At 33.5% G+C, this 24,068-nt stretch overlaps 1 protein-coding gene across 1 annotated transcript; it reads right to left on the bottom strand.

The window, feature by feature from the left end:
• Positions 1 to 817: 817 nt before the first annotated feature.
• On the bottom strand, positions 818 to 15,125 carry LOC136976154 (patched domain-containing protein 3-like). The gene is made up of 3 exons (XM_067271364.1): positions 14,108 to 15,125; positions 4,835 to 5,167; positions 818 to 2,860 (listed from the first exon to the last, which is right to left on the bottom strand). The coding sequence occupies exons 1-3, from the start codon at positions 15,102 to 15,104 to the stop codon at positions 1,107 to 1,109; spliced, it is 3,084 nt and encodes a 1,027-aa protein (XP_067127465.1). The 5' UTR covers positions 15,105 to 15,125; the 3' UTR covers positions 818 to 1,106.
• Between the last annotated feature and the right edge of the window lie 8,943 nt (positions 15,126 to 24,068).

Below are 24,068 nucleotides of genomic sequence, written 5' to 3'. Positions count from 1 at the left end.
CTATCAAAGCACATTTGTCCCTCTGCAAACGGCCTTTTACGCCACCGACCGACCTTGGCCGAATATTCCCTTCCCCCCGTAATTTGTATTATTTATAAAAGAACATACTTTACATTAATAGCGGTTGTGTGACCCGATTACGTTCGCATCGCGACAAAGTGTTTCTTTCTTTTTTTAAAATGTTGGTCTTTTTATGTTATACGCTGCTCTAACCATGCAGTAACTCTTTAATAAAGAGAAGTGTCTTTCTATTAACCATGAAGAGCATTTTCTTAATTTGATTGCAATTTTTGATTTTATTCCATTGTCTAACAGTCGAAGAACCACTTTTAAATGAATTTTGGTCGGTAAAGACCGTCTCCGCGCGGTGTTGTACTAATTGAACGGATGGGATTAAATGAATATTCGATTTCGGAGTCTCGTTACCACGCTAAAAGTCAGTTTTTGATAAAGCTTAAAACACTGGAAAGTGTATCGTTTTACTCGGAATTATATGACAGTTGTCGGTCTTCACGAAATTTAGTAATATGTTTTACTCCGTGATTTATTAGATAAGAAGGCAATGGCCACTTGTTCGTGCGAATGGTTAATAAATTTTAATCGAATCTGACGATTAAAGTGAATGACCTGTGTGAAAAGAAACAAATTTTTTCCCTGAAATGCCTTCTTTATCGTTCCAAACTTTAACTCCGGAATTGCAAAGTTAAGCCTATGAAAATAACAATATTTTTCCGTTCGGAAATTCCACTTCCATCGCAATGTTTAGTACAAAGTAAATTGACATTTTTCAAATTCATTTTCGTAAAAAAAACACTTATTTTTAATTTTAATTATCTTACAATTACGAAACACGGACATGATCAGTTAAGTAGTAAAATATGAATTACACGAGAAAATCTCCATAATAAAATCTAAGGAATATGCGCTGTAATTGGTAGTATTGTCACTGCAATTTATCACTGTGGATATTGGTCCGTCGGGCAGTCTTACTGTCGTAAAAATTGGCCTAAAATTGGCCACGCGCAATCCAAGTGTGCGTTAGTCTATTTACACTTGGCAACACTTGAAAGTCGGACAACTAGAAGCACGAGAGTCGGTTATGTAGTTCAGAGAGGGTTCTGGAAGTCTCTCACTCGACTACTGTCTAATCTGTCTAAGTATCTGGATAGAGGTGTGTTGTTCTGTTGTCTATCTTCCGGCGACGACCAGTCGCAGGGTCTAAGACCCGGTGTGTCTTCTTGAAGACTTCTTTGGGAATTGTGATTTTGATTGCGGTATACGGCCCTTCTATCGCGTGCCGATTGAGATCTTCTAGGTACTTGGCCTTTCTCATCTCCGTCACTCTCGAAAGCGGGGTTGATGTGATCCTCGCGACTCCTCCAACTTCCGTCGTTACTCTCCTCCCCGCTTGTTCCTAAACCAGCATCCTTATCATTATTCTCCCCGCCGTTTTTTTTAGAATTTTCCAGATCGACGTAAGACAGGCCTATCACGTTGTTATTGTAAGTAGGACGGGGTATGACCACAGAACCTTTACCGTTTCTAGTGGTGATATCTCCTTCCCGTGCCTGGATAAAGAAGGGTGGATTTCCATTAGTCTCTCCCTCTTTGCTCTTCTTTTTGAAGCACACGTCTGTTAGAGACAAAAGAACTGGAAGAAGCAGCAAACCGTGAAGAGCAGCGAAGAGCATTACCAAGAATACAGTTTTGAAGAAGACCAGAAACAAATAGGAGGGTGCGAAAGCCAAAACAACAATTCCGAGTATGGTGGAGATGCTGCCTTGTATAATAGGCATACCAAGAGAATAAAGAGCAATTTGCATTTTCTCGTTGGCAGTCGGTTTATCGGCCGTTATGAAAGAATAAGAAATGTGAGCCGAGTAATCAACGGAGAATCCTATACACATGATAAGATTTATCATGGAAACACTGTCCAAGTTTACTTTCCACAGGCTCATGTAACCTATGACCCCTATTTCTATCGAGACGATAGAGAAAGCCACCCAGAAGGCGCACATAGGGCTCGGTATGAAAAGAAGGGAGATTATCATCATGAGGATTGCAGCGATGCTGATAGACTGTATAGAAACGCTCCTTACTAATATGAATTGATCGAAGAAGGGGAAGAGATGATGAAAGACAGAAACTTTAAAAGGAACACTATCAGCAATATCTCTCAATTCGATAACCATGTACTTTTCTTCATTAGCATCGGCAATGTCTTTAGTTTGAGCTATGAACCGACAAGCCACGATTTCTGTAAAATTCTCATTGAAGACAATATCGTCCTTGAAATGTTCTGCAGAACGAAATTTCAGGAACACTCTTCTTAATCCTGTAATGAAATCACTCTTACTGCTCATGTTGTAGCTTTCCAAGAAGAAAGATGTTCTTGGATCCTTCAAGAAACGTAAGTAAGCTCTTAGCCACGATTCTGTTAGTGACGAGTCAGCCATATATTCGCTAGCCTCGAATCTTTTCATCAGATCCTCGATTTGTTCCTGCACCTTAGGATCGGAATAATCCAGTGGTGTGTTGATGATCACCTGTACTCTATAAGGATACTCTCTAAAGTATGTGTCTTCGTACTTATAGTAAGTTACGGAGTATGAATCGGTTCTAGACAACTTAGAACGTTCCAGACCCTCTTTCAGTTGGCTGCACCCCCATATACCGACTGCCACGTATCCTACGAACAGAACAATAACTAGGATCTTGACTGGTATCAGGCTCAAAGTTTTCCCTGCGGTGTCTCTGAAGAATCTCATCAACAAGTGTTCCTTATTGTCGTCTGGATTGTCAGGATCGTCGGGATTCACTCCACCCGTACAGAAGATACGGAAGAAATAGTTTCTGTCTTCTGCAAGAAAATGTAAAATGTGAGATAATGCAATTATACAAATATGTTTAACATTCGATTTAAAAAGTATTTTACAATTAAAAAAAAAAAAAAAAAAAAAGAATATCCTGCATTAAGATCCCGACACAGGGCCTAATTTGCTTTGGATTTGGTTAGAAAATATTGCCAGAATTAACTGTTGTCGGTTGTTAGAGAATTTATAAGTTATTGAATCGTAATTAAATGAATAAATAAATAATAAAATGAAGTATTTAATTGAATAATTTTTAAGAGAAAGAAGAAACAAATAATCCGGAAGTGTGTCAACCAATTATCAGATGCGTTTATAGTTACGTGTTAGGAAATTGAGTAATGACGTGTCTGAAATTTTGAATTCGAATTTTGAAATAACTATCACTTGAAAAATTAATTATTTTAAAAAAATCGAATTTACTAATAAATGCTGGTAATTTTTGTCAACGTCACAATTTCGAGCATTATTTTTATTTATTTTTTATTAATTTTTATTTATTGAACACGTTTCAGAAGTAATCGCCCGTGACGGTGGTGACGAAATTTTCGATAACCACGTGACTTTCATTGGTTTTTCCCAGATGTTTCGGATCACCTGGACACAGAAACGAAAAGTGACGTGATTCACGTTTTTATATTCGTTTCGAAACGGTTTTTAACGCTTAAATTCTCCAGGTTAAGGCCACTTTCCGTTAAACTAGCGAACGGTTTCTATAAATGATAGCAAGTGACGACCAAAGGTGAACGCTCTAAAGCCACAACGCCGTTACTTCTAATTATTAACCAAACCTAAAAATTCAAAAAAAAAAACAATTAAACTTCCTATCGTAATTTCCTCGAAAACAGTTGACCCAATTTCAGATCTTATAGATTAACAGTTAGGGTAAAACAAGCTGCACGTAGTATCGTAGAATTCCTGCATGATGACCCATTGACACACATCAGTCACGTGTACGATAACGTGTAGGAGAGAACATCAACATTTTTAGTAAGAAACCCGCCAATTCCGGGTTTAAATTTCGAATTAAAATAATAAAATAATACATTTATGTATAAATAGAAATGTAGGGCAGATAAGGGAGAGTATACAATGCGTCACCATTCTATGGCATCATTTGCGTGACGTTGCACAAAATTAATGATTTTCATTTTTCTCGGAAAAGTTTTCAATCGAGATCGTTTACGTTTTACTTTTTTTTTTTTTTTTCTCCTGTTAAGTAACTAATTTTATTATATTTTGTGCTATTTTTAACGGTTAATTGGATTGACAAACGTAGGATTAAGAAACGGATAATTGAATAAATAACAGATAATCTCCTATTAATGAGTCAATTGATTTCGTACCTCAAAGCTGTTTCATAAAATAATTTGTTTCTTGTGAAAATAAGGGGGTCTGCAGTTTTCGGCTACGCACGGTTAATCGGATTAGAATTTATCTACACCTTACGTGGCGAGGAAAATTGCTAACTTTCATCCGTCCTTCAATTTATGTCTAGTTTTTGCGGAAATCGCCTACTTTTTCAACCGGATAAGCGATAATTTTAGTAGAATTTCACAATTATGACGTATCGATTCCCCGTAAAAATGAAAAGAACTGTGTCAAGACTTTTTGTTTGTAAGAAAATTCTTTTCAAAATCAATTTTCCACATCAACTCGGATAATCGATTTGCTCATTTCAATTATTTTGTGTGATTTTAAGTTAAGATAGATACAGTTTTTGTTTCAGTTATCCGGCAATGCTAAAACTCTTAACTCGGAAAAATACAAACAATTAATTTCCTAATTATTCGTATCTTCATATGGAGTTGAGACGCTTTTTTTTAATAAATAAAAATAATTTTTCTTTCTGTTCGATAAACAATTAACCGTAAAATTTCAACCCGGCATTACGAAGAGATTAATATATATTGCAGATCTAACCGGAAAATCGAATTATCATTATAAATATATCGAGTACTTACTGGCTTGCGATATGGGGAGAATGGGTATGCAGGCCAAAGCGTGTAAATTCCTTTTTTCTGCAAATCCACTGATTGCCATGCAGCCTCCGAAAAATGTCACGTGATAGAGATAGGTGAAGAGGGTGGCCATGGCAGTGTAGGTGCAGAAGATGCGTACGGACGGAAAGGGAGTGGCAATACCGATGCAAAACGATAGGAAATTCGTTATCGAAGTGATGGTTATGGATACGCCCGCTTCTGCGAACGTCTCTCCCAATCTTTCTTCCACGCTCTTCTTCACGTTCGTTCTCCTCCACGCTGCTAACATCACGAAAGTATCGTCCATACCGATACCTAAAAAAAAGAAAAATGAATGGTTTTATACCTTATTACTCGTAAAACATTTGTAAAGTTACACGTAGACTATTTTTTAATTGAAAAACAACTGTTAACAACACGTAATAGACGTTGCAACAATAATCGAGTAGGCTACAATTTTAAAATTGAACCAAACGTGCACGTAATAACCAACGACGGATTGAGTTGTATTTTAATCGGTACGAATCAAAGCCCGGGTTTAAAATTTTAAATTACTATTAATATACGAGAAGAATTAAAAGTACGCTTAAACACTTAATTTAAAAAGTTTTTAGATGATCGATTTCGAGAAATGGGATCTAAAATGGTGCGATTTTTCCACAAACACCGAGGATTTTATAACTTTATTCATCTCGATTGAATTTTGGTGTCTAGCTGCTCGTTATCTGCGGCAATTTAAATGAAGAAATGTATACAAATTTATGCTCTACGCGTGACAAATTATTCTAGAATACGTTCGAATTTATCAGATGTGCTTAGAGTTTAAAAATTCGAATTTAAAATGTCGTCGATAGCGCATTCGTGCAGCTTATACTGTCGATGAAAATCTTAAACTCCGACTGTTTTTATAAACTACTCTATTTTTATTGTCTGGGATAATTCGATAAATCGTTAACGTCTGTAGGACGGAATTGTTACGTGATGGAATTAGAAATTCTATGTTGTTATTGCGTTGTTGCCTCGACGTGCAGCCAAACACCCTTCGGCAATCTCCCATTTTGAGCCTCAACAGGTCCTGGTACAACGTCCTAACCCATCGTTTATACTAATTCAAACCGAACACTTTTCCAATTAATGAATTTTAATGAAATTTTACATAATTCTTCGTCGCTGTTACGTCGAATTTTTTAAATTTTTTTAGCCACGGAACCGTTAGAATTTTTTAAAAAATGCATTTAAAGCGCGCGCATAATTTTAAACGATTTAATATTTTATAAAAATATTTATACTGTTTATTAAATAATAATAATATCCGAATATATTTGCAGAGGTTTATAGTCACAAAAAAGAAAAAAAAATCACATCGATAACGATAAAAATATATTTGGAAGAAAGTGCCGTCACGCAATCTTCGTCTGTAAAGTGACTAAAATCAATTAATACCAGTAGTCTATGGGCTACCGGGTTGATAAGCTGTTTGTCACGTGGCTTTTTCTTTAATTTTTGCCATCACGCGTGCTTCGTTCTGCACGATTGCCTAAATTTCGAAGAGGACATTCATGCCAATTACCATTTAAATATTCAGGAAACTATTTGGAAATTTGGGTCAAACATATTTTATTATTTAATTAAGTAAAGTAAAATTCGTAATAATTCTCTTATCAGAAATAAGTTTATTATGTGTAAATTCTAAAACGTTCAAGAAATTTAAATCAACCAATCACAGAATTAATATTATGAGCGTAGCAACAATTTGCCAATGATACGCGCAGTTTCAAAATTTAAATTTAAAATAATGCTCTATTTCAAGGATGCTTGATATTTTTATAAAAGTCGGTCATTAAAAAATATTAAAATTTAAATGTTTCAAAATATATTTTAATATTCAATTTTAAAATTAAAAGAAAAATAAATAAAATTACGAGTGTTATTACATCGATGGACTGAAAATTCAAATTTTCGATTTTAGCCCGAAATTTCAGCAGATTTAAAATAAGTTGGCACCGGAAAGGAACAATAGCCATGTAGAATTTAATTGTAATTTAGGCAATAACTAATTAAACACTGCCGGCATCGGCCGAAACTTTGAAAATCTAGGATAGAAAAATCGTTATGAAAAAAATAAATTGAGCAATCGCGATAGATGTGAAAGAATAATTACATAAAAGAAGGGAAGATAAGCAATGCGGAGCGTGGCAACGGCATTATTTTTAGCCATTAACCCGATTTAGCCATTTATATATTGCGGACGGCCCCATTCGAGGGACTATTAATAATACTTTCTCTTCGGCCACCGATCGAATCTGACGCTATCATCCTAGATTTAATTTGGGGTATTATTGCCGCACGGGATATAAAAATAGTTTTTCCCGCTTTTTACCTTCAAAAATAAGACTTGTGCTTATTTTAATTGGTCAGTCGGTTTCGGCCCGTAACTTACCAACAATATATAATTAACGCGGGTCGTTTTACTTTTTAAAGTTACATTTTCGGTGAGGTTCGAAAATAAACTGTAACCGTAAGTAAAATGATATTTGCTGGGCCAAACTCGTTTTTATTCCAATTTGAAAAACCTTTCTATAAACTTTTAAATATCAAATTCGACTCGGGACGGACCACTGAGATAAATTTAACGTTTTAAAGCGTACATTAAATGAAATAATCGATAATTACCGGGGTCAAAACGCGCCAAATTATTCCTTTGGCCGGGTTTTAATACTCGTTAACCGCACTTTTTATACGTTTTATTGCATTTTATTACTATAGATTAATAATCTCGGAATTTATTAATCAAAAAGAGCAAATATCATCCAGATAATTTTCCTTACAAAAATATAATTGGCCCATTTTCTTACGCGAACATCGTCGCAATGCTGGGATGCAATTTTAAATTATATTTTTAACTTCTTTAACTTAAAATATATTCTCTCCACCTCAAATTAGTAGTGACTCGCCCCCGTACGTCATACTTTTCCTTTAACAACAGAGTCGTGCGGATCATCTACTCGGGAGAAACTTTCCGATGGAAGTAACGTGACTTCCGGTCCAAACCGGAAGTTCATATATAGATAATCTGGACTTCCTGCCCTAAGCTTTCAATATCTGCTCTCGTCTTTCAATCATCTAGCCTCCCTTCTCGAGATTAAGGAAGGATAGACGGACGGACGGACGAACGAACGATACCGGCAATTTATAGATCTACAAATTTTTCGAATTGCAGCCCAATTAACATACTTTTTCCTTATTTTGTAAAGCCGGCGATCTGTTGTAATTTAATTATATATTTTTATAATATAAAAAATGATCCGAATATAAAATTACGTAAATAAAAATGTAGTAAATACCTTTCGATAATTTAAACTCTTTTTTAAAAAGAAGTACGTTAAACAACAAGAGCCAGAAATAATTTTAAATGGTAGAAATTCCATTTAGACTGGTTTAAATTACAATAAAAATTAGTTTATTGATTAAAATGAAATTATTACGAGTGGAAAAATAACGACAGAAGAAATGAAGCATTTTTTCCTGCGAAAAAATAAAAGCGAAAATTTCTTTACTGGAAATTTTACACGAAAACGTTAAAAGGTCGTAGCACTTTCGTCGACTTTTTTGTCGCCAGAATTTATTAATAATTAATTTTACTTTCATTTTAATTCTATTGAAATTCCGTTAATGGATGTTAAACTATTTTTAAAAATGAATTTGCACCTATTATACATTCAATAATATTAATGTAAATGTAATGAATATAACATAGCGTTCTGTGTGTATATATATATATTATATGTGTGTGTGTGTGTGTGTGTGTGTGTGTGTTAGAAATTATAATTTTTTCTAATGTTGAAGCTATATCCTTTGTTTAAAGAAGTATATTTTAATTTATCTGCCCTTACTAACATGTACATCTTTAAAATAAAGATACAATTATATCCGGAAATAAGAGACCAATGTATGCATTTAGCGGATTTACTTAGGGAATGGAAGCACGCATCTTTTCACCTAACGGCCCATATTAACACCTTAATATTAATATCTTAACACCTAACGGCAGAAAATGCACTTAACTGCTTTATGCTGCATCCTGCACGGGAAGTGTATGCAATTATTTTGCAATAGCATTTTTTGACAATGTTTCTATTAAGCGATACTCGAAGAAAAAATTATGCATTTTCTCTCGTCTTTTCTTTAAAAGTGTATCGGGAAGTAGAAGTTTTTCTTTACGGACGTGTTACGAATTCAATTTGTTTTACCGAAAATATGATGGAAACTAAATTGGAGATGGTTTCAGAAGTACTCTGTATGGCAATTTCACAACTCCGTATAAACAGTTAAATTGTTCTAACTACGCAGTAATCAAATCCCCTTACAAACACTATTTCTACACAAAATATTCTACACTTTGTATAGAATAACACTTTTGTTAAATTTATTACAGAAATTTATGCGAAAGTATTGATGCGCACTTTTGTTTTAAAAGTTCAATAATTGGTATATTATTTTGACATTTTACTCTAACGTATATAAACGCTATTTATTTACGACATTTTCAATGATTTAACGTCTCTATGGAAAGAAAAACACGAATGACACGCACGTCGACACCGTGGGTCGATGTCGAATTTTGTATACGGAATTCTACCGATTGACACGATTGATGATCGACTCTCGATCGATGCTCATTTAAACAAATGCATCGAAAGTTATTAAATATTCTAAAACTCTCTTTAATGAGAATTATGCAAATTATTAAAAGTAATTATAAAAATGTGTTTATTTTCTTTTTGATGTTATATTTGACGTTTCTAATGATAAATTTAACATACATTGCGGTGCTCATTACATGCAGCGGAAGAAAATAGTGCGGTTTATATGTCATTTTAATCACGGATTGCACTTACAGTGAATACAGTATATCGATTTTTTACGTTTATACGAAAAAGTTCAACAGAGTATTTAACTATCGACATACTTTTATAGCCGAGGAGAACGAAGTTTAAGATCACGTATCGCGATGAAGATTAGTATATAATTTTTTAGTTGGAAGTGTTAAAATAAATCAAATAATGGATAAAATTATAAAACTGGTTTTAAGATTGTGTTTCACGCATATGTAGATATATTCTTCGTAAATATAGAGTAATGTTATACAAAGAGGAACACTAGAAGTTCCTTCTCTGTAAACAAACGCGTTGATATCTTATTATAGAAATAATATAACCACGTCCAAAATTAAAGGCTGGTTATTGGTTATTTTATAAAAAGAACCGAATAAAATTTAAAATATTTCTATTTTGGGTGCAAATTAAGTGGAAGAGCGAAAGCAAAACGGCAACAAATGCGAAAGACGACGTTTCTGAGAGTATTTTTGGAAGAAAGGCGAACATAGTTTGTTTCCCTTTTTTCCAAATGCTTTCTTTCCTTCGTCTCTATTCTGCGCCGCGTAACCTGGCCAAATCTGTCCGTCGGGCTGACATTTTTTTCCGCGATTTTCTCTGCGTTCGTTTATTTAGCGAATGTCTGCCGAGTGCAAAATACACGCAAATTTGTACCGGAGAATGGTCTTAATTGGTATTTAATGCGTACGTGTCCGGCCAATTTCGTCTTACTAAAACAGCGGTATTGTAGGAGAATGAAAGTATTGTGGGTCGGTGACGCCGTCGTCCGTGCATTAAAATGTCTCGGAGATTGGCTGCACAAACTGAATGAAGTCTCTTCTTCTTCTCTTATCGAAATTTTCGTGTCGAATAATCGCGCCACCGATTATTTTGCCTCTTTTTTTGACGATTTCTCTTCCGCGTTATGAAAATTGAATAAAGTCAGTGGAAATTTTTGTTTTTTCCTAACGAAATAAAAAAGTTCCGACCTGTTATCAAGATGAGTTCGAACATTTTCCTTAATGTTCGATTACTTTGTGTCGCGTGCCGTCACTTCCTTGATGGGGAAAAAATTCTGAACATGCCTACAAATTTTTTTCAATAATTATAATTAATATTCTTATGTTACAGAAGAGCGCGTGTTATTCCTTACGCAACGTTCGTCTTCCCTATATACTATGTATGATATACTGTAATTCGTCGTATGTGACGTCGTCTTCGTACTATTAAGATATTTTATACAGAACTACTCCGTATAATTCCATGCATTCTTTACGGTTCTACTGTATTATCACTATATAAAATAGTAAAGATATAGGTTAAATCAGGATAGGATAAAGAAAACTATACGATATTTTACATTAATGACCTATAATTAAAAATCAATTTATTGGTATGTAAGTAAAAAATGCTTTTCCACATATGAGATATAGAAATTACATTCCTATACAACTTTGATATTCCATATGTAAGAATTATATTATTTATAAATGGATACAGATGATATAATTCGTTGAAAGATCGAGAAGTTATGTACATGATATTTAATACGAGTATACGGATGTATCCTGCATGTCTTGATATTTTAAGCAGAGACATACGATTATAGTTTTATATCAGAAATCCGAATATACTGTAAAAAGGACGTATGATAAGTATGTATGGGCAGTACCATCCCTGTAAAGTATAGCTATCTAACAGATATATATATATACGAGTATAAAAATATATTTACATATAGTATGTTAAAACACGCAGTGAAATTCTTATATAGGATATATACACACAATATACAACACTAGCCATTCAAGTTTAATGATATACATTCGGATAAATTTCAGTTATTTCGTAGTGATAGTTACTTATTTAATATAACAATATATTCTTTGTATTATAAAATAATAAAAAAAAATCGAATTTTGACCGATATCGAGATCACGAACTGATATCGATCGTTCAAAATGGGGTTCTTTCTGCATTTCGGATCATCTGATATATTTTCAGCATTCTTCGACAACCGGTTATTATAAAAAATTTGGAAATATTTCCAAATTTCCAAAAACAACCAGATGTGAAGCAATCTCCAGTTAGAAGTTGTATAATACGAATGTGTATCGTTCAGAATAAATTCTATCTGTTTCGAAATTCTAAAACAGCAACTCTGTATCTAAATAATTCTAGAATTATAAATACAATTTTTTAACATATTTTTGAAATTTGTTTTGATAAGTTTATTTAAAGATCCGTTATAACCCAAATACAAAACGTGCTTAACATATATAATTGAATCCATTATAAGATACGTTTTTCAACTAGTCTATACGCAATATAAAGAGCAAGATACAGTACGTATTGCATAGAATTCAGAATTTATGTAAAATAAAGAAAGTGGTATACCGTTCTATCAAACAGAATAGTAATAATTTTATTTAGGCTAATCGTAAGAAATTTTTACAAACATTTGTTTTCTCAACTATTCTGTATGATATACGGCCTAATGTATATCTCGTAGAGAACCTAGTTTCGATATGATATACATATGTATTGTTCCTTCAAGAATACTTTTCGCGCAGGGGTGTAATAAGTATCTACAAACATTACCGAAGCAGTACACAAAGAATCATCAACGTTAAACTTGTTTGTTAATGATAAAGCAACACACCAAAGTTATGATAGGGAGTAAATATTTGCGCTAAAATAATACTAACGTTCATATCCAGCAATTTTCCCCCTTTAAAGTGACTAGAATGATGACGAAATAGGTCAAACACTTTCTCTTCCTCTTTCTACCTTTGACATATTTCTACCCGACTCGTCCATCCTTGACAAACTAGCACCGTTTGATGTAATGTAATATACTGTATGAAGTATTTATGAATGTTAAAGTACCAGAACCGAGTGGTAGAATATTGGTAAAAATCTATATATAAATGCCTATTATCCTAATTTTACGTATGGGGATAACAATGTGGATATAAATTGATTATTGGATTTTCATAAGTGACCTGTTTATCGGGTTGCCTCTACTATATGAATATACGAGTAGAATAATAATTGTCGATCGATCTCGACAAATCATCTTAATTTTTACATATGACCTTTATAGAATACAAAATGTTTCATCTTCTCTGTTATTAATTACGTTAAAAACTTGATTTATTTAAATCTTTCGTAATTTAATTTCTTTAGGCACGCTTTAAATTATTTTATAAGACGATCAATACGTTAAATACAACGTTGGTAGTTTTTACTCCTTTGCATTTTGTCGTCTTGGTGACAAAAATTGTTTACCCACACGTACTTAACAGTAAATCTCACTTTCTACCCGCATGAATTTAGAAACCGGCTTAATTATGTTTTGAAATAATCATTATACCGTACGTGTCACCTGTCCCGTCAGATACGGATGTGGATGGTGGCCTTAAGGCCTCAGCCCGTTGTTCCCAGAGAACCTGCGGAATTTTTCCCTTCCCTCACCACCCGGCCCCCGATTGTGGGCCTAGCCGAATCCATCATGGATATGATTAAAAAATGCCCTCTTTGTTTATACCGAATATCCGTATATATTTATGGATGTTCGGTACGAAAAATGCAATTTTTTATATAATACGATCCCTCGATTTAGGGTTATTTTAGTTATCTTCTCGTATCCAGGTAGAATCTAAAATTTAATTAGATGCTGGAAAGACTAAAGTGCAGTCTTGTTTGCTGCTTTCGATCGCGTTTCCATCAACTCAGTAAAACAAATGTTCTAATTTCAAAGATAATGTCTGTATTGTTTTGATTTCAGTTTACTATTTATATCCTCATAACCGTGGTTGGAACAGATAGAAAGCAAAACGCGGCTAACTTACCTTTCGGGACACCGTTTAATTATATGAAATATATGTTAATCTGTTTCGTAAGTTTAAGACAAATATAAACGATACCCCTTTTCTCCTAAGAAGTTGAAGTCTACAGCATATATTTCCACGAAGAAGTGTTTAAACCCAAGATCCACACTAGAAAATTGACGTTCCTCTAAGAGATGTGCATTCAAAAAGCCACTAACAATTAAGAATACCAAGATTTAAAACTCTTAGGAAAAACGGTACTACTCGATAGCCTCGACCCCTAAAAGATAGCAAATACTTCTTAAAAACACTAATTTGAATGCCGTAGTTAAATAAATAGAAATAAAAACATAAATATTTGAATAAAAGAAAGGTTTAAAAGACGTGGATATGTTATCGATCTTGGAGTTGCGTCGCAGTCATTGATACGTAGAGTAGTTATTCAACCTTACCCTCGTTAGACATAGACACCTGGCGGGGCGTCCGCAGTTCGTTAACCTTATTCGTGCCGTTGGTAAACACAGTTTAGAAACAAAAGCGGTACTCACCCAGCATGAGAAAAGGAGCTGCCATGTTGATGCCGATGAATTCCATACCACAGTAAACGACCAAGCCGAATGCCGCGCCGACAGACAAACTAGAGGACAAGCAGCCCAAAACTCCCAACCACGGCTTGCTGTACACCCAGTCGGTCATCATACAAGTGCCGATAGAGAAGACCAGCATAATCAGGATAGTCACGCTGAAAAACGGTAAAACACTCTCCGTGTTCTTCTCCAACTCTTGAGCCAGAGCTCTGGAGGTGAATCTGGCCACAGAAATCGTCTGGAATTCCTCGTTGCCTACCACTTGCAAAAATTCGTCCTCCCAAATGTTCGCTTGGTTAATTTTTTTCTTGGTGCTGTCGTCCAGAAAGTACATCAGAGATATGGCTTTGGCCGTGTCCACGAAACCCAAGTCGTCGACTTGGACTCCCCCCAAATAGGCAGCGTAGAAAGTATACTGGTAACTAACCTCATCCACGCTCAGGGGGTACTTGATAAAGAATTTCTTTTCGCGTATATCCGCAACTCGGTCGGCCAGATCCAAGATGCTGTTGCTGTAGCATTTACCTCTGTGATGAGCGCACAGTTCGGCATAGCCCATGTCAACCCCTTCGATGTCTACGGTGAAATTTTTAATTATCTGGTCCAGTTTGAGAATCTCTTGGAATATCTCTTCTCTGAATATAGTCCCTTCGTCTTTGGCGATTATGATGACCCTGCCGAAGTGGCCCAGTCTGGGTAACCTTTCCAAATCGAAATTTTCGGCAACGTCTTCTGGAAACAGCTTAAAGATCAGTTCTTTGTCCTTACTGGCTTGTCCGTCGATGGGGCTGAACAGATATTCGGGATCGTCCTGATAAACCATTTTCTGTAGTCCAGTAGCCAGTAGGATGGATCCCAAAACCGGTACCACGATGAAGTAACCCGGGTGTCGGGCCACGAAGCGTCCCAGCCATCGAAAGACGAACGTAACTGCCCTGTCGACGCAGTCCCAAGCCATACCTGCAACTACAATAACGGCTCGACGTTGACGGTCAGGAATTTCATGCCGGTTGCCGTCGCGCTATTGGTCGATTTTTTTTCCGTGACGTCGTCTGTTCGGCTCGGTGTGTTTTGAGATTACGTTGGATGGGGTTGAGTGTGTCATTGGGTAAAACGGTTTGGGTCGAGTGAGGCTCGTAACCGGTTTCCCGGTGAAGGCAGGAAGCAATTTACAATCGTCGTTGCTTTTTCTTTTTTTCATTTTCTAATTTCGTGGGTCAAAATATACTTTTTGACAGGTTTTTTTTTTTAAATTAGAAAATGCTGCAAAAATTCGCTATTAATTTTAATATCTTTAATAAATAAAAATTAGAAAACGACGTTTATTATTCTTATAATTAATAAGGTATATTTAAGTTATAATTAAGTGTTAAAAATCATCAGTATCGACAATTCATTTTGTAAGTTTTATTCATTTTTTCATTTTTAATTACAGTTTAAGAAACAGAAAACTCCGTAATAAAAATAAAATTTATCAATTGAAACAATTATAATTGTAAGTGAAATTTGTACAAAGCGAATTCATTTTCTTTAAAGAGTCAATTAAATCGATTTTTTTTAAAATTAAATGATAAATTTATAAAATAAAGAAAATGACTTTAGGTTAAACTTTCTTTCTATCATCGTCTTTATTACTTTTTCTTTTTTTAAAAAATAATTCTAATGACATTTTACAGATTTAAAGAAGCAATTTATGAAAAAGGAAATATATTAAAAAAATTATTGAAAAATAAAAATAATAATTTCGTATAATAATATAAAAGGGCAAATGATTGCGTTAGAAAAATGTATTTAAATAATTTATTTATTTATATTGATGTAATTTAAAGTAACAGAACATTAATTTTTTAATATTTAAAATATATTTTCGTCCCTTAATTTGACAGCTCGTGTTGTACAGTACGTTTAACACTAGGCAGACCGTTAAAACTCGTTTATTCGGTTATCGTCCGGATTATCCGGAAATTATAAAAACAAAAAAAAAAAATGTGATACGAGTATTTATAACAAAAATATACTAAATATATGAAATTTTATTTTGTTTTTAAACGTGATTTCTTGTGCTCGACGAATGTGTACAGTTCGACCGAAATTAGAATGAAGCTTTCTTTAAAAAAACAATTAAAATGGAATAATTTTCTTAAATATGTAACGATTTTTACGCGCATTTGATGTATTATTTTGTTATTTCGACACATCTTGATTAACCGGATATCCGGATAATTGGAATCCAGGAAGACGAGCTTTTTTATGTTTTTAAGCAATAAAATTAGATTTGTGTTAATAATTATATTATTTATTGTACTTAATTAAACATTTTTTTAAAAAGTATTGTAAGTGATGCGATTTTCATTATCATGCTGCCTAGTAAATGGGGCAAGTAGAAAGTTTGACACGTAGTCGGCTGCGTAATGAAAATGTTATCAAAACACTTACTTGTTCGTAAATAAATTAGCAAATCTGAATGTTTTTAGTAAGTTAATCTTGGTATTTTGTAATCTAGCAATGTTAAAATTAGCATCTGGTTAGATTAATTAGAAATATTAGGGCCTGCAAGCTAAAATTTTCAAAGACCATGTTAACTAGGTAGTCAAATTAGGTATATGTAAACTTCACTCCCACATTTGCCAAAGCTTTAAACATGTTATCTTTCTAGATACGTATATAATCATCCTTACACGGCGGTTACAAAAAAAATCTGTTTCGCCACACTAAGTGACACCTTGCACTATATATCACATATAAATTAGCCAGAGTTCAAGTAACGAGAAATAAACACTTGGCATTCTATGCTATGGAATGACCTTTACCTTTATGTAGCAGTTCAAGGTGTTTTCTCCCTTTGTTCGCCTTGTGAACCGCGTAGGATATGTCAATTTTCCTTGAAAACGTGCATTGAAACAGTTTAAATTTATCTTGTAAATATGTCCAAATGAACAACTCGAAGGTTAAAACTGATGTCAAGTCTCAGAAAACTTTTACATTTCGTTCAAAAAATCGCCAAACGAGTTTAAATAATATGGAAATGCGACATATTTTCCGAACGTTATTAAACGGGTTGAGACCGGAATTTTGAATGCCTTTCACACGTCATGTTCATTTTAAACTATGAAAAATGAATAGAAGTTTAGTAATTTAACACATGACAAACGCACTGCTTCGGGAATGTTTCGAAATCCTTCATTTTGCAGATTGTATGAACCGTTCATTCCACATTGTCACGTAGTTAACAAGTTTTGAAACCCGATTCAAAATTTCCTAAACGTTTTAAAGAGTTGCCTCGCGTGCATTTAACGCCAAACGCATAATTATTACACAATTTTGTAATAGTTTAGTGTCTACTGATTGATGTCAATTAGTAATAATTAAGCAAAACATTTACATTTTTGAAAATACCAAAAGAATTCTTCGATAATTTCAACAGTAATTAAATCGTAGCTTCGGTAATTACAATGTCGAGAACGATCAATGCTCTTTTATAACGAGGAAAAACAGTAGCAAGTATATTTAAATATATCAATTAATTAATTAATAAGCGTTGATAAGTGTCTTAATACGTCTTCTACGTATGATTTTATAAACATGTTAATAAGATAAATTGTATTCGTCCTCGTCTCACCGTATTAAGTTAACGATAAGCGTGTCAATAGATAAATTAATTCGGGTAACTAATCGACTGATATATTAAGAAATCTTATTGTTTTAATATAGTTATGTAAAATTATAATTTATGAACTTGTTGAAGGTACAAATAAAGTGAATACTGTCTATAATAAATTTGTCAGCATCATCCTATGTAACGAATATCGAGCCGAATATATTTTAATCGACTTGAATTTCACTCGTTTTTTTTAAAGAAATTTATCAAGGGGAATTTAATTCCTTCAACGGTGGCTTATACGAACAATGAAACATCCCTCTTACGTACCCTATTCATTAATTTCCTAATTAATAAAAGTGAAAAATAGGCTACTTCCATAAACGGGAACGTTTCGTACATTTAAAAAATGTTTTCACAATCCTTCTTTCATACAAAAGTTATTTTTCTATTCTTTTTGTTTCCAGCTTTCTGCATTCCTTCGTCTATATTTCGAAAGAGTGCATTCTTTTATAACTTTTAAAACATTCGTACACGTAATTTCAAACAGGTGCGATTATTAACAGGCTTACAACCGTAAACAATTTAGTTTAGGAATTAATCCTTCGTCCTTGAAGGTGAGTGATAGAAGTTTGAAGAATAAAAAGTACTTTAGGCTGTAGATGACAAATAAGTCACGGTCACCTTTTCAATTCCTTTGTTAGTTAAGTCGAAAGCAATGAATAAAAATTCAATAATTTAATTAAAATCTGCAAAGACTAACACTACTTTGTTTTCAAGTTGTTTAGAACATTTCTGTTAATAAGTTTAATTTGTATGCTATCAGAAATTTTAACTGTTAAACCCCTCCCACATAATTTTGTGATTTTTATTTTAAAAATGACTTTTTGAGTTTTCGTCTCATGTTTAAATACTTAGATCCGATGTCAAATTTTAGAATTTAGGCATATACATAGGCCTATACATACAAGTTAAACAATAGAATCGTGTACGTTTTAGTAGTAATCTTACTTATGATGTAAAAATTAAACTGAAACTTAAGCAACATTATTATTAAACTTACGTCGAAGTAACCGAAACAATAGTTAATAAATATGTTAATCAAATAGTAGACTTGTCGTATAGCCGTTTGTTTAATAAATTTTAGCATTTATCATCAGCAAATTAAATGGCGTAGAAAAATCAGTTATTTTTCAAAATAACCGAACATTTTTTTCGCGAATGGCGAAAAAAATGTTCTTTGCAATTAAACTTCATCTTATGGCTGCGTTAAGTCGTATTGACAGGCAAGGAATCTGCATCCCAAAGAACTCGGAATCGAAACTTGAAAGAAATTTTGTGGATGGTTCCGCGATAGACCTCGTTAGTGTCGGCAAGGCGAAAAGAATGAAAACTCCTCTGGATTCAAACCGCAGTTGTTTACATCCAGTCCTGAAGTCTGGACAAAGATAGTTTGCCAGTTGAATGTTTCTCGGGCTTGCTGATCCGGAGTTGGTCATGCAACAATAGCCGAAGATACAACATTGTTCCAGAAAGAAATAAATTACCTCTTCAATGAATCTTTACACGTGGACGCATACATGTAAACTCTTTAGTTCCAAACCAAGAAGAATTCTTGCGTGGTAAACTGTAGAATTCGACGTGGTTTTTTGTTTGAGCCTAACATTACCAGTAAAGTAGCCTACTTCAAATAATTTAAAATAAAACTATGCCGATAATTCGATGTGTTTAGCGTCAATATTGTTTAAATTATATTAATTTTGCGTCACGAAGTATACAAGTACGTAAGAAGAGAGCATCTGTATAGTCTAGTCTCATAACAAGATAACAACAACGTTCTTAATATATAATGTATTATTTTAGAGAGTGAATTAAGAAAGAATGCTTTGTCCAAATTATTTTCATTAAAATATCATCGGCACGTTTAATTTTTGACTATATTTAAATAACATACACGTGTATCTATATTCTAATTTTGAAGTCTGTCCGCAGTTGACTCAGAAACTAAATTCAGAACAGAAATAAACGTTTTAATGCGATGCTTTTGTGAAAAATGTTAGCGAAAGCGTTGGCAATAATAATGAAGTAGCTTAGAACGCTTGGAAAGAGTTTTGTTAAGCCCTAACTGGGTTAATGACGTTAATTCCCTCGGGTGCGCACGAAAACAATACTCGAGGCCTTTTAATAATGAGGGGGAAAAGTTACAAAAGAGCTTCATTTTGGACAAGGATCGGAAAAATTTCCCCTCCATCGATTACCGTTAATTAATTTCGAAATAATATTAAGTTTGCCTTGTGACTTCTCATATTATCGGTAATTCTACGATTGAGCAAAATATAATGATTTATTAATTCCAAATCTGTCTTTGAATAATTGAATTTTCATTGTCTATAATTATTTCTCTCGTCTTACTTCCGTCATTTCCAAGTAGTTTTAATCAAATATATCGAGATAAATGCCTAAAATATAATCATATTTAATATAAATGATTCATTTTTATACTTAAAAATTTAAAACGGTTCAATCTGCATCTTAATGACCCCTTACCTATGCATACGCCATTTAAATTTTAAAATTCAACCCAACCAATCGACGTAAACTTTGCATTTTGGATATTGTTGAATTAAAAATGTAATGCTGCCATCTGGTGTTGAATTTATGAGTAATATTTAATTTCCTTACAAACATTATTTATATACTTTTAAAATATGAAAACATTTTAAAACAGCCATTTTAACGTGTTGTTGTTTTTTAATTTAAGTAATTTAACTATTGGAGTTATTTCATTGGTTACCTATGTACAGTGCATGGATTGTATACGGTACAATTATATAAGATACGCATAAAAATTATTTTAATATGGTTATTTTTTCCTGTTACATTCTTTACAATATCTCCGAATGTCCGCATTAACTGGCATACTTTGCCTTTTTTAGCTGTCGAAATGTCATCGATCGACATGTAAATCACATAGGCTACTTGACAAATGATTCCGTCTTCACCGTAAGCGATCCTCTAAAAATTACAGACTTACGATATAAGCTCTTTTTACTCTAAGTCTAACATTATAAATCGGCAATTTCAGCATTTTCGTGTTTAGGCTAAATGTCAGCCAGGAGAGCGGTGCGTATCTTTTATCTAGAACGAGTGCAAAGAACGAATTTAAACACTAATTTGTCCCACTTCCGAACACGATATTGATTTCGTCGTCGAACTCGACAATCGTTTATAAATCTAATGGGCAAATAAAATTGGGTTGAAGATTCTACCGATTAACCCATTTTTGTTTTATCTATTTAAAAAATAGCCCCTGTGTCGGCCATATATTTATCGAAATTGGACGACTAGTCTCACCGACCATATTTTAACAGTTGGCATCTTAACATAATTGTTTTCACTAATTTACTATCAATTTCGACTCTAACTTAATAGGTGTAACGATTAAGTCACGTATATAATATACTTCACGTAGGTGACTTAATCGTCTATTTTTAGGTCGGGATAAAATTTTACTTAGCAATTACAGTTTAGTTTAGGTTTTTATATTTGCATATATTATGCATCAATATTATATAAGATTCTTGATAGTAGTAAGAATCGTGGACAATTTGTACGGGGCCCGAGGTAGAGCGGAATCCTTTACCCGTTTACAAAAAGTTACTTTTATAAAATATCATAACAGATGCGCCGCACACAATTTCTAACTCTTGCCGGGAACGTTACGCAACTCGTTGCAAAGTATTTTGTATTAGTCTTACAAGTTAGTAAAAATATCATTAATTTATAGGGGTACGGATCACTACGAGCTTCTGTTTTCTCGAGGCCCCTGTTCCCCTCTCTTCTCGATGCCTGGTATGCACAGAGGTTTCATACATACCGTATGCATAGACCTACAGATAATATGTTGTAGTAGCAACACTTTATGTATGCTGTTACTACAGACAGCTGACGTTGTCTGTAGGTAGTAAATAAACTATGTATGTAGGTGACTTGGTAAGATTCTTTGGGCTTAGTATTATTATTACTAAATTTTATTAATGTTTTAATTTTAAATATAATTTCTAGGATATAATTCGAACGTTTCGTGGTTTAAAGATTCCTATTTCTGTAAATAATGATAACACCAATAAACTGTTTAAATGTTTAGCGCTATACTTAATTCTTACTTTCGTGTTTTCAATTTTAAATTCCTTCACGTTAAATTTGGATCAAGTAAATGTATATATTGTAAGTGTTTCGTGAAAGTAAACGTATTGTATTTGGTAACGTTAATCATTAGATTTAATGAAATATCTACCTAACAAATTCACGATTTGTTAAAAATATGTTTGTACCCAACTTTTAATGCGTAAATGTAATAAAAGATACGTAGGTAAGTATGGGATGGCTCAAAAGTCACTTAATCTTTGTGAAGATTAACCCTTATTTTGAAGAACGGATGGTTGAAGTTGTTAAGGCAGTGTTTTTCAACCGGGGTGCTGCGGCACCTTAGGGCCACGGCGCCACTATTGGGATGTCGCAAAGTTTAAGACCATTAGGCATTTTCTTGGAAATTTACTTAAGTGTAGTTCATAATAGATAACTCATTGTCGGTATTTCGACAAAATTCAATGGACTTAAATTTTGATTTTGAACACGTAGAAACACTATTTTTGAATTAAAACGCTATTTCAAACTGTCAATTTTTAAAATTTTTCTTTCCGGGGAGGGAGTCCCCTCTCCGCACCCCACCCCAGCTTTGCGCTTAACATTCGTTTTCGCAAAAAATTCATCTGCCCCCCATTAAAGCTCCCTTTTTCAGATTCTAGATCCGCTGCCGGTCAAGAGTGCCGCGATTTTTTATTTTTCAATCAGGGGTGCCACTCAATGAAAAAGGTTGAAAAACACTGGGTTAAGGCATCCACCTACCGCTATGAATAACCTGAAATGGAATCAAGGCCAACAACCCACGAATTTTTCAAGGCCGGTAGTAGGTCCGAGATATGTCGGCCCACTCCCTGGTTTGGCCTAACTCAGGATGACTTTGGGGTAAAACACCCTATCAGTGCCCACAGGGGAAAGAAACCAAACAAAACTTATTCAAATAGGCTTAATTTATCAGTTTACATGAACCGTTGAGAACGAAATACTTCTTCAATACATAAATTATAACGCTTTAACAAAATCAATTTACGATTTATATTTACGAATACACTGGAAAATTAAGAAAATAAATTACGGTTAACTGACACCCTGTATATTGAAGCAGTTACATAAAATAGGTTTCCAGAATCGAGGGTCGAAGTTTTAAAAAGGTTTGCACGTCATGTACTGCAAACTGTCTGAATTGTTTAAAATACGTATTTAATCAACAAGTAAAATCAGTTTACAGTCCCGATACATCGAATCCAGAAAAACTATCGTTAGTTACGTAGTGTGATCGATATTAAACATTATATGATACAAATTTATTGATATTTATTTTTAACTTCGCGTCAAGTCATTAGTTTTAATTGATTATGTTGTACAGTACGTAACTGTGTCAAGTTATAATTCAATATTAGTTATAATTACCGATTTTCCATATTTTATATTTGTTGGACTATAAAAATATAATTTAAACATACATTACCATAGACTTCTATAAATATACTATGGGCTCAAACACTATAATTATTTTTAATTTAAAAAATAAATACTATAAAATTGTATCGAATTTCTCCTGCAGAATTTTATACTAATTAGTTCAATTTCCATATCAGTTTATTGGGGAAAGAGAATTTAAGCTGTGATATACCATAAGCATAGCTATGTCACAGTGTCTATTTGCCACACGTGGAGAACATTAGGTATTATACAATTAGAAAATTCCTTAACAGATGTGGTAAGTTAATGATTTGAAATATTAAAATTGTCCGTTATAATTTATTCTACTCGAGTCATTTTGATTTAACGAATATTTCCAACCAGCTCAATGAAAGAGTGGAATATGTGGATATTTGAATTTAAAAAATCTGTAATCTACGTTATACATTTCCTGCACAGAAGTTCAGAGTTACAAAGTTTACGAACTGAACTATGATCGGTGTAGCCTAATTTCTTTAACGATGTGTAAAAATATTTTTACTAAATTAATGAGAAAATATTTCGCCCGAATTGCAATAGTAATACACAAGTATCCCGAATGCTACGTGTTATCGTATAAGTTTTTCGACGAATTTATAAATTATGTAAATGTACGGGAGACATCGAACTCGTTTTCCGAGATTTTGAGAATTATTGAATATGGAAACGAAATGAAAGAAGATAAATAATTATAACGACTTTTGTCGGAAACGTACGAGT

This window comes from Centruroides vittatus, unplaced genomic scaffold, assembly GCF_030686945.1.
Source record: "Centruroides vittatus isolate TY-2023 unplaced genomic scaffold, ASM3068694v2 contig_397, whole genome shotgun sequence".
NCBI classification, from domain to species: Eukaryota; Metazoa; Arthropoda; class Arachnida; order Scorpiones; family Buthidae; genus Centruroides; species Centruroides vittatus.
This window is presented reverse-complemented; position numbering and strand designations above follow the sequence as displayed.